Source organism: Sphaerodactylus townsendi, linkage group LG01 (genome assembly GCF_021028975.2).
Source record: "Sphaerodactylus townsendi isolate TG3544 linkage group LG01, MPM_Stown_v2.3, whole genome shotgun sequence".
Taxonomy (NCBI): domain Eukaryota; kingdom Metazoa; phylum Chordata; class Lepidosauria; order Squamata; family Sphaerodactylidae; genus Sphaerodactylus; species Sphaerodactylus townsendi.
Genome location: NC_059425.1, coordinates 56,274,072 through 56,286,524, shown reverse-complemented (window position 1 = coordinate 56,286,524; position 12,453 = coordinate 56,274,072). Strand labels below are relative to the sequence as shown.

The 12,453-nt window shown below is 43.4% G+C and overlaps 1 protein-coding gene across 4 annotated transcripts in view; it reads right to left on the bottom strand.

Moving 5' to 3' along the window:
• Positions 1–12,163, bottom strand: part of VASH2 (vasohibin 2) — a 63,784-nt gene extending 51,621 nt beyond the window's left edge. For 3 of the 4 annotated variants that reach the window (XM_048490276.1, XM_048490360.1, XM_048490444.1), the window contains exons 1-3: positions 11,997–12,163; positions 10,653–11,112; positions 2,275–2,363 (exon numbers count right to left, since the gene is read on the bottom strand). In XM_048490276.1, the coding sequence (XP_048346233.1) occupies positions 2,275–2,363; positions 10,653–10,928 (365 nt within the window). In that variant the 5' untranslated portion in view covers positions 10,929–11,112; positions 11,997–12,163. The remainder of the gene's footprint in view (positions 1–2,274; positions 2,364–10,652; positions 11,113–11,996) is intronic. The other variant, XM_048490529.1, reaches the window with a different exon arrangement.
• Positions 12,164–12,453: the final 290 nt, after the last annotated feature.

Here is a 12,453-nt window from a genome sequence, read left to right as displayed (position 1 = left end):
TGTAAAAGGGTTTATACTGTTTTCACACAATTTTCACACCACTGTTTTTGGCCCATGCGGAATCAGCCTTTGAGTCTAGATGTGATGAAAATGACTGATCTCCAGAAGTTTTTAGGAGATGCTGCTGGGCTAATTTATTTGGTAGGGGTTATAATGGGGTATAGGTCACAGGCATTTTGGGAGAGGGTAACTTGGAGTTCTCTAATACTTTGTATGCTTTAAATCTGAATTTGTAAACTGCCCTGAGCCACAAAGGACAGGTAGATAATAACCATTTTAATGAATTCATTCACTCATCTTTTAAAGGCAATTTATATAATTTTTAAGGCCAATTGCAGCTGCAAGTGGCCATGATTCAGCCTCAGACCACACAGAAAGAGTTTAAGTTTTTCACCACTGTACAGCTTTGCTAACTCAAATTGTTGTTAATAATTTAAAGGGAATGTTTCCCCTTGCATCTAATCCTCCCTCAAAACAAGCCAAGAAATTTTGCAAGGCATGTGAATTTCCCTCAAAATCTGGAAAAAAAATTCTGCTCATCTTGAGTGCTGCTGTGACCAAATGCATGCAGCCTCCTTCCCTCTTTCCAATTCATATCATCCCAGCTTGATAGTCCAACAAATTTATTTATTTTTGTTATTTATAGTCTGCCTTTCTCACTCAAGGCAGATCACACGGTGTAAATCCATACAGCCACCAGGTTAGGATATCCAATAAGCAACGAAAGAGGGTTAGGATTGCAGAAACCTGAAAGTAAGCAGAAATCTGAAATGAGCCTATGCATTAACATGACAGCAGAAATTACAGCATAGGATAATATATAGAGCAGTAGACAGTACATACTAAAGAAAGTAGCACCGGCCATATAGTCCTTTCCCTTTTTATTATTTTTTATTTTATTTTATTTTATATTTTATTTATGAAAGCATCATTCTGAACCATTTGATTATAGTATAGCCTGCACCTGTTTCTCATGCTATTACAGTCCATTTTACCAGAAGCTGCACAGCATCATACACAAAAAGATTCAGCTTCTTTCCACCTTTGCTCCTGTACCAACACTGAGTAGTTCATGGAAGCATCTGGCTCTGTAATAGAAGTTAATGTGCGTAAGGGGTTAATGGGTTTTGTCTCTCCCCCCCCCCCAAAAAAAAAAAAATTGTATGACAATCCCACAGATAGTTTGTTCAAAACATTGGCTTGGATCCTCAGGTTTAAAAAGGGCTTTTTAAAAACCTTTGAGCTAACTGAAAAATAGAGCTGTGAACTACTGGAGACTGGCTACCCTACCAAGAAGGGAGGAACAGCATGTTTGTCACTAACATTTTAGCCAGCCAGTCCAGGATTTCTATAACCCAGTTCTGAGGAGTGTGGAAGCTGTCTCATCAATCAGCACTCAACGAATCCAGTTTCTATTTGGGTGGGTCCCCACTTGAGTCTGATCTTGGGCACAAGTCCTTACATATGCTTCAATGGCTTCTTCCCCAGCTGACTCAATGCTACGTTGATGTATGTCTGTATACAATCTAAATTTTAAGTGTGGAACAACAGACTTTGCTACCTTATGATGCAAGAAAAGACAACAGCGCCCTTACGCAGCTACATTTATTTTTGCAAGTCCTGTGAAACAAGTGAGTCACAGCTGTGTGAAATCCCAGGATTTGCAATATAAATGAATCACACTATCAGCTTCAGCCAGATAGGGATTCAGGTTTTTCTGAAGCACAAGGAATTAAAGAGAATGCAAGACAACAATGCAGGAGAAGCACAACTTTTCTGTAGAGGACCATTCACAGATAATGGTTGTGTCTTGCAGCTCTCACTGTGTTCTTAACCTAGTGATGGACCTGCCATTCGACTCTGGTAGGCATCAGTTCACAACAGGCTTGGCTCACTGAATGAGCACCAGGCCATGGAGCTTACACAGCTACAATTTATAACCTTAGAGGCCTGCAGAGCTTCATCTCAATGACCTTGCAAGCCAAGTTCACCACAGTCAATAGATGGGAACTATCCATTTTCAATTACATTATCTTTAGTGTCAGTTAACACTAATTATGGGACCCTAAAGACCAAAAGAAGTGCTCCCTGCATAGGTAGCTTTACAAATCTTCCCAAGAGCTGCAAGAGACAGAAAAGAGTCCTTTTCTCCTCATTAATTTCCCATCCTCTTGTCAGGTTGATTCTTCAGTAAATTATGCCCCCCTCCCCAAGATTCATTAGCCACTTAATAGATAAGCTTAATGCATCAGCTTTGCTTTCCAGAAAGGATACTGCAGCATCTTCATGTAATTCTGTATTGCCTGAAGCCATTCTGGGATAGTCATGGAAGCCTTGTAGTTTGGCATGGCTGGCACTGAAGGCTGAGACAAAGAGAGAGAAATGTTCAGATGGGTTGCAGTCAACCGACTTATTTGCTTTTGTGTAAAAAAAAAAGTTCAATCTCAAAAAGCTACATTTTGCAACCTTCCTTAAAATAGAGCCACAGAAATCATACAAATGGTGCAGTTGTTGTGTGATTCATCTATTAGGTGCATTAAATACCAACAAAAACTGAAATAATTTATTGAGGACTTTGACCACTATTCAGAGAGATATGTAGATGTATCTACAGAACTCCTTTGGTGGGCCTTCCCTTCCCTCTCCCTCTGTTTTGAAGCTCAGATGTACATAGTTCAGGCTATTATTATGGGGCAAAGAGACAGAAGAAAGCTATTTTGAAAGACTATATGTACTTACACAAACATGAAGCATTCCAGTGTACTATTGTAACGGCAAATGGTCTAGCTAAGTTGGCTGTCTCAGCTTACAATGGAGAACGCTTATCATGGTTCACAGAGAACAGGTGATAGCTACTACCTATGGTGAGGTGACTAAACTACTGAATACCAGTGATCACCCAGAGGGCAGTATTCTATGAAGGCCTTGGTCTCTATGTCCTGTTTTCCCCTGCACAAAACAGGTCCTCTTTCAGCAGGAATACATCAATGCAATAAAAATATTAAAAGAACTTCAGACATGAAATCAATCCAGTTGCCTCAGCACATCAAAGGCATCCTCAATATTGTTTGCCTTGGGCAGTATCAGGTCTGCTATGCCAACAGTTTGTGTTGTTTCAGGGGTACTTAAATTCAAACTTACCCAGCTCACATCTTCCTTCACATCTTCCTTCAGCTCACATCTTCCTTCAGCTAGCAGCTAAATAATTATCCCAACCCTAGAGGCAGCACAGTGTAATAGTTGAGGTGTCAGAACCTGGGAAACCCAAGTTCAAATCCCCATTTGTGCCATGGAAGCTCACTGAACAGCCTTGGGCCAGTCTCACACTCTCAGCCCTGACCCTTGCTAGTATTTGTATGGGACACTTTCAATGAATACCAGAGATGTAGCACAGGCAGGCAATTACAGGCAGGCACCCCAGAACATCTCTTGCTTTAAAATCCCCATCAAGGATTACCACAAGTCAGCTGTGACTTGACAGCAATTTTAAAAAATCTCTGAACCCTCAGTCCAAGGTTCATGTAAGAATATCCATTTTCACTTTCATAAAAGTCGTGTGAAGAAGGGTAAACTGAGCAGGGAGTCATTGGACCAAGGTGAACAAGGAGTGAAATCTAGGCCTCCCTGCCCCCAAATATTTTACACATACCATGCTGTTCCACCCACAAACAGGAATCACCTGCTGTTGGGACAAGCTTGGTCCAACTTAGTTCAATCTTTGTTCTAACTGCAAGTCTACATTACCAATTCAAGTAATGTTCTGTAGTCTGGCATCACAGCGCATGGGAGAGACATTTCCATCTCTCAGCACCACTCCCAGCCTGGTACATCAGTAGCATATTTACTGCAGCTGTTTGTGCATCCACAGAAGAGAGCTCATTATGATATCACATGTCAGGGTACTGCATCAGCAACTGACACAGACACATGCAAGAGATGCATTAAACAGCTGAAGCTTTGGCATACATGGTGGGAGACAGTGGCCAGATGCTGAGTGTCTGAGCTACAGGATTGCCTAGTTCCTTTGGTATGAAGAGCTGGAGTAAGAGAGAGCAGGAGCTTGTTCAAAAACATTTTTTAAAAACCGATTATCTGGACTGCAGCCACTTCCTTGCGCAGGCTCTTAACAATTTGATATTTTGCCCACTAAATTTTAATTATTTTTACAGCTCTGCTGATTTCCAAAAATCATTTTGGTTAAGCTTTTTCCCTGATAAAATCTATCTGAAAAGTTGGGTTCAGTACAGTTCCTGGGCCAGAGGTATGAGAAGCATTCATTTGTCAATTGTGTAGAGATATTGTCAGTTTGTTCTCCTGGGGTTGTGAAGACTGCCATTTGGAAAACTAATCCTTTCCCTTCCTGGTATGTTAAACCTTGCCAAGATAAGATCAGAGCTCCTTTGAGAACTAAGATTATAAATGTCATGCATTGAAGGGAATTTCCCCAAACCTCTCAAAGGCAATATGAAGACTTTGGTTTTAGAAACTCTATTCTCAAAGGATGATCAAATCACTTACAGGCCAGCCTCAAGTTTGCTGAGGGCCTTGGGTCAAGATGACTGAGAAGATGGTGGAAGAGTAACTCCATGAGTACCCATTGCTGCTTCTATAGTTTTGATTCACTTAGATTTCAGGCCAGATTTTGAGACTGAGCCAAATTTGGCTGCACTGGCAGACGATCTCAATCTTCTGTTAAGATAAGTGCATATTCACCAGCTTTTGATACTGTACATTATGCCATTCTAACACATCAGATGGAAAATAAAGTAAGAGCTACAGCACTCCAATGGCTTTGATATTTTCTGTCAGGTAAGGCATATCAGAGATGCAGAATCTGGTTCCTCAACTGTTGCGTTCCTCAGAGCTGCGGGCTCATGCCTATGCCTTTCATATTCATATTAGGCCCAGTGGATGAGATCACACAGAGCTTTGGATGGATCCATCATGACTTGGTGCCAATGAGGTAGTCAAGTGGGAATGGCAAGAACAGTAATAGATGCATGCTGATTAAGTGGGTTTTGACTTTGATACGACTGATGCCTAATGAACTTTGGATTTCACAATTCTCACCCTTGTGAACATAACGATTTATGAATTATTTTATTTTCTCTCTTCTATATTACCAAGAAGTTTCTTTTAAAAAGAGAGAGAATTTTGTGTTGAAAGTCAACATTGGAAGTGTCTGGGGGTTATGGGATGCCACTGAAAAAAACTAAGACATGCTTCATAAGTGAAGGCTGTAAATCAAGTGATGATCTAAAGGAAGAAAGCATAGAGGAGGGAGAGAGATGCCAATGCTCAAAGCTACATTTGTATGCTCACATTTTTTTTTTGTATATACATGATTTAAACTGTACCTATCCTGAATCCTAATTGTTTTAATTCTGGAGCAGACATTCAAAATGGGTAAGGTTGTCCCTTCTGGATTCAGATGATCTTGCCTTGCCAATCCAAGCTACTGTAAATGTTAAGACTGGATATCTGTCACGTGCTCTGTGTGAGGTCAGCCTTGAAGATTCAGGCATGTCAAATGGTCCAAGATGCAGCTGCATGTCAATTGATGGTGGAAAGCCAGCATGAGAACACAGCATCCTGGCTGGAGCAACTTCATCATCTGTTACCTATTTACTTCTGGGCACAATTCAAGGAGCATTTCATCAAGTCCACAAATCTCAAGGACTGCTTCTCCCAGCATAGCCTTTAGTCTGTCCAAAACTCCCCCTTGGCAGTTCCTTTTTCCATTCTGGCATATGTGTGAGGCTGGGCTTTTGTTTATATTGCACTAGTCTGGTGAAATAACTTGCCTGAGTGCATCTATTAGGCCACAGGGAAAGGTTGCCAAACCCAAAGACATAAGAAAGTCTATGTAAGAAGACATATCTGGGTGATACACCTCTACAAGAAATGATGTCGGTCAGCTGGTAAGGAGCAACCAGAAGTTCCCTTTTTCCCTCTTGTTCTATACAGTACCCTTTGAGGTTTTTGTCCTGTTTTTCTGCTCAGGACCAAAGGAAAAAACAAGCAGGCATGAAGACCCTAGGGCCACCACATTGGGGACAACTTATCTGGAAGAACGCCAGGCTCCAATGATTCCACTGGGTTCACCCTAGAGTAGGATAATAAATGTTCAGCCTGACAGTTCAGTTCAAACAGACAATATCCTGACTGACTATCCTGCTTCTTATTATCACCTTTTTCTGGTGTTATTTGAACTATCTCTAGAATGAATGTACTTGAAAGAATGAGAGATCACTGGAAAAAGAGAAGGAGGGGAGGGGAGGGGATGAGATGAGATGAGATGAGATGACATGGGCGGGCGGGCGGGCGGGCGGGCGGGCGGGCGGACGGACGGACGGACGGACGGACGGACGGACGGACGGACGGACGGACGGACAGACAGACAGACAGACAGACAGACAGATAGATAGATAGATAGATAGATAGATAGATAGATAGATAGATAGATAGATAGATAGATAGATAGATAGATAGATAGATAGATAGATAGATAGATAGATGCTCTCCAGCTTTTGAGTTTTGCGGGTGTAACAGGTGGCTGTAAGGACGGGTATTCTGTTTCCATTCCAAGTGTCTCTTGCATCAACTGTTCCATCAATCAGGACAGACTAATGTCAACCAATGCTCAAATGATGGCTAATTAGAATTCAGAGTGGAAACTTGGAGTGGAGGAGAATAAAGGCAGCATCTGTTGAGAGTGATTTGCAATAACAACTGTGGTGTTGGAAGCCCATTGAAACTCAAATCCTTCTTCCTTTCTGGCCAAGAAGAACTCTGTGAGTTCCTTGGCTCTGACTCTCTAATAAGAAAATTATCCCTAATCACAGATTCCATTCTTATTACACATGGCAAAATTCTATGCTTTATAATTTGGAAATTGTTTCAGTAGTACCAGTTATAAAGAATCAGTTATGTCCAGCTGCAGATAAATTAAAATGGACTAATATTAGAACGGCCAACTTTTTCAAAAAGTAGTCCCTGCTCCTGTGCCTTCAACTAGGATTTTCTCTCCAGACCTCACCAAGCGGTAAGGTTTTTCTCTGGTCTATGAAAAATTATGAAAAACTACCTGCACATCAAACTGCTGTTAAAAGCACGTGAGGAAGCATTCCGATTTTTCAAATCAGTAGGCAAGCTTAATAGAGAACTATCACTAGCCTCATTTTTCAAATCAAATGTAAATAGATTGTGCAGCTGACACTGCTAAAAGAAATACCAGGGAAATCAAAACAAAGGGAAACTGGCCTGTGTGAAGTCTGAAACTAATCAAGAACTTTATCAAACAAAGGACAGTATAACCTAAACCAAAATATATGTCTCATGATAGTAGATACTGTCCATTGCCAAGATAATATCTAATCTACAAGAACAGAGCTTCTCCAGGCTTAAATAAAATAATTTATCACAAGTGACTTGAATGTATGAAATTGTGATTCACAAACTGCAAAATAGAACTGATCCAAATCAAAAGGAGAGATCCGTGGGCATTGCCATTGGGGGTTCAACTGCACATCCCCTGATCTAAGCCATATTTGAACTGGGTACACCTTAATGCACAGAGGCATGTGCCTCCAGCTCCTGAGCCACCAGATGTTAAGGGGAACAGTTGCCTGTAACAATGATTGCAGTGCTACCATAGAGATTAACCTCTGCGATAATCATATATGAAAAGAGGTGGAGGACCCATCAAGGAGAGCCCTCCCCTCTCTCCCACTGACTTGGTGCCACACTCATCAGAACTCTTATGAAGGGGGGGATTATACCCTTTTAACTCCATTGAAGTCAATGGTCTTAGAAGGGTGTTACTCTGCTTAGGATGGCACTGTCAATACCTAAGTGCCCTGGAGCTCCTTTTCCAACTAGTCATCTCAGTGCTGTAAACAAAAACCTAGTCCATTTGGGGGAGAAATGCCCAGATGTGGCCTGGTGCCTGTTCTGTATGTATACAATTTAGCCACAAATATATAGACTTAATCACAGATAGCAATCTGAAAGACAATCTCAGATTTCTTTTTTTATAAATAATATCCTAACTAGCCTTTACGGCTGGATGTTTGGAACTGTGTAGAGCTGTAGACAATGAAATCTCAAGAGCCAGGGAAGACTTCAGCACATTACTTCCTATGACTAGGACCAAAATAAATGTGATGCTGCGAGATTGCTAATCAGATCTCTCGTGGCTTTGGAGGGGGTTCCTTTAGCAGCAATAGAAATGCCTCTATCACATTTGGGCAAGATGAAGTTTAATCCATTCTGTTAGACCAATCTAAATCACCCTCAGCTACTACTTGCTTTACAGAGAAAACCACACTGGCACAATACTCATATATGTCTCTGTACGTTTTCCCCCTGTGGGACAAACAGCAACAGGGAAGGAGATGATTTGGGGGAAATAACAAGCCCACCCTGTATCATAGTCCTATTCTGATTTTTCACACTCCCACTCTCTGTTGAGCTTTGAACTTTTAAAAACAACAGGATATCTAATCATAGCTTTCCTAGCATCTTATTTGGCCAGTAGAGGTGATTATTTGTTTATATGGCTTACAAAGGCACAACCTATTCTGTGTTCTGTGAATAGATTGCAGAATCCAGGGTCTTTTAGTGCAGGACATTCGGATATCAGTCTGTAGGAAACACAAGATGTATTTTATCAATGTTCATTCAGACCAGTGGTCTTGATGACACCAAAAATGATTCTAGATTCTATCAGCTCTGGAGAGGACTCTGCCTCCTTCTTTGGAGGTTCTTAAACAGAGGCTGGATGAACATATGTCTGGAGTGCTTTGATTTTGTGTTCCTGCATGACAAGGGGCTGGACTTGATGGCCCTTGTGGTCTCCTCCAACTCTATGATTCTTGTTTGAAACTTTTCAACTTTATAGAAACAAGCTTTCAAGAGACTCGCTCTTTGATACATTGACACAACTGCCTCACTGACTTCCCAGAGCCTCCCAAAAGTACTTCCATGTGCCCTTCCAGAGTGCCATTCTTTTTCTCCCTCCTCTGATTAACACAAATTTCACATTTCTTTCTCACTAAACACTTTCCTTCCTTCATTTACAGTTGCAAGGCAGGTGAAATGTAATATGTGAAGAAGAAAGGAGTTTTATATCCTGGCTTCTAAGAACTGCAGCCCACTAGATCTGCTTAGGAGCTTAGTGAGGAGATTCCCCTTGTCGGTAACCAGTGCAACTTTACAACTGATATGCTTATTTCCCTGTCTGTTCAGCCACTTTGGTGGCAGACCTGCACACACTAGCTTGGGAGTAAAGTTCTGCAGAAATCAACAGGGGTTACTTCTGAGGAAAAGACCGGTATAGATACGGCCCAGTCTCAGAGATCGAGCATCTTGGGAGAGCCTCATGTCTAACTTTGGCAAGTTCCCTAGTTCAGCTGCTACTTCCCATACATTACACAGAGCTATTTACTCATGTCTGAGCCAAGCTGAGTGCAAACAATTCCTATCCCTAGGTATGTGTGAGTGGCTTCTCAAGCGCTTGAGTGTCAAACTCCTTGAACCTTGAGCACAGCCCCTCGTTCAGAATCAGTATTGTTTGGGGTGTTAACTATATGATTAACTATATTTCTCCATAGTCCCATTCCACAAGAGGCAACATGTTGACCACATCAGGTCCATCCAGGCCACTAACTGTGCAGTTTCAAGGAGAGTTCCACTCTTCAATGTCCACTGAAGTCAACAGACTTAGAAAGATGTGACTCTGCTGAGTATTGCACTGTATGTTTCCTCCCCTTCTATTTTCATCCTCAGTGAGGGCACAACTGATTTGGCTTCCTCAGGTCAGTACTGGGGTGTGGGAGGTTTTTGTGAGCACTAAGGACTCAGGACAGCTAGTAAGCCCCTGGCCACAGCAAAAGGTGGAGGACACAAATCAACTGACTTCCACCAAACCAAAGATAAAATCCAAGGTGTTTTTGGAAAGTAATGTTTTTCTGACAAACTGCAGCTGCAATTTCAGCAGAAGAGCTGTTAACACAAAACTCCAAACTCCCCTCCATCCTCCAACTGTTTGGAGACAAACAACATCACTTAGCAGATGTGTGCAAAGCGATTAGTTGTTCCAAAGAAGTGCTTAGAATGGAAATGCCCAGATCACTATATTGCCATCCTCAGCCAAAACTGTAACATGCAGCTACAAATACATCTCCTGGGAATAAGAAGAACAGATGTTGTACTACATTTATACACAGTCTCAAGGGCCTACTGAGACAAGGACTGGGAGTGGTCCATACTTGATGTGCAGAATTTCTAGCACAAAATCTGGTATCATACTTTTAAATAAATATTTAGTGTTAATAGTCCTCATGGTTGCAGAGAAAGGATCCAGCATTATGTTGACAGCTAGGCAAACCCACAGAAACCAAATGAGCTGGTGCAGATCACAGGGCAACCCTGCTTGAATCCTTTGATATCTGTTTTTCCTTCTTACTATGCTTCTCCTCATAAAAGAGGTTTTCAAAGAATCTCTTTGGAAGTTAAAACAACCATATAAATAAGGAAATATCTGCAAGTGTTTGGAATTGCACATTTTGCATTCTGGTTGCAGCTGCCAAATTTGGGACCCTTTTAGAAGAGCATCATAAGGAAGTTGGAGGGGACTAAACAGAACTTACTCTTGGAAGGCAGTCTGCATTCCTTATGGTCACCACCATCTCTCTGCCTGCGGGGTGCACTCTTGCCACGTGCCCCCACATTCTTTCCCAGGTTTGCCCATCAAGAGGAAAGCCACTTTTGTTGACAAGGAAAACCACCCCTCCATCTTTGTCTTCCTCTTCCGACCCCCCATTGTTGGCTGTACTGATGTGCCGAGCATGTGTGCTCCTTGACCGGCCTCCCTTCTCTCCTTTGGGGTGTGGGTTGCAGGAAGCATTGGAGCCAGATCCTGTCATTGTGAGTTTCACAGGCGTAAGCAGTCCAGACACGGCAGGGTGGGGGGGACACAAGTTGTTCAGTACCCCAGCCAGGCCAACTTCTCCATCCTGTCTCCTGCCTAAGGAACTGGGCCAACCCAAAGTCACTTGCTAACAGCAGCCAAGAAAATCACCAGCGGGTCCTTCCTCTTGCAGGCAGAATCTGAAAGCCCAGTAAAGGGTGGAAAGCAAACACACATGAGCAGAAGACAGGGTTGCAAGAATGTTGCTTAAGCAAACAATTCAGTTCCCATCAGTGGTTGATTCAGGGAGATACTGAAGAGCCCTTTTGATTGGCAGTCGCAGCTCAGGAACAATAGGGTGGGAGCAATCAAAGGCTACACTGCTTATCCTGTTTGCCTGTGTCTGTAAACAAAAGAGGAGGCCCCTAAGAGCCCCCCTTCGGCTCAACACCCCGGGAGCTCTCTCTCACCAGGGGGAAATAGTAGCCAGGAAAGCTTCTTCCACAGCTGGGAACTGTCACACAAAAGGGAAGGGAACCTGCTGCTGGGCTGGCTGGATCCCTCCTTTTTATATTGTCCCAGGTTATTAAAAAATGTAACACACGGAAAGGTTGGGGAAAGGGAAAACAACTGTTACGGTGCTCCAGGCTTGGAAGAAGGGCACTAGGCAAATTCTTAGCTATATACCTGCCTATTTTAGGGACCAGATGTCACATGCCCCCCCCCCCCTCCCCGCTAAGGGACTGAGAAGAGAACCGACCCAGAATCGCTATGCGCCTTTCTGCATTCATCCTCCTCAGGTCCCCTTTATGCCGAGGCTGCCAGTTCTAGAAAACGGGCATGCGACAGACATTTTGGTCTGCAGTGGGTCGAAGGAAATCGGGGGTTTCTTTCCCGATCCCAGCAACAAAGCATGGGACGACGGTGCGGAATAAGCTTGGGAATCAGGGACGGGGGCTCTGCCCGCTGCCAACACTGCAAGCCATTCTTCAACGGAGACAGCTCTCTACGACCCTCCCTTGCTTCGCTACCGACGACCCCACCCATTCCCCCAGTCTGGCTCCGCCGCCTCCACTGCCCTCACCTGGCCACGGCGGGATTCATTGCACCGGAGACTCTCCAGGCGGTTGTGGCTGATGCTGCTGCAGCGGATCCGGTCGCTTTCGCCTCATTCCATGTTCCATGATCAAGTGTTACTTTCTGACATGTAACCATGTCACCCGGCAGCCGCCGACGTTCGGAGCGCCTCCATTGGGCGCCGCAACAAAGAAGGGCGGGGCGAAGGGGACTCGCCGGGGCGTTGCGGAACTCTGATTGGCTGCTGATCCGCGGACCGAAGAAGGCCAGCCCGGGAAATCCGATCACTCGGGCGATTGAGGCTTCTCCCGCGGACTGAGGGGTTATTCCGAGCGTTGGGGCGACGGATCCATGCTCATGCAAGAGCTAGGAGATCACAGCCTATAAAAGAGATCTGGAGCTACATTTTTCTCCAACCCTGTCAATAGTCTACAAATAACGATGAAGTTTGTTTAGTTACCCGA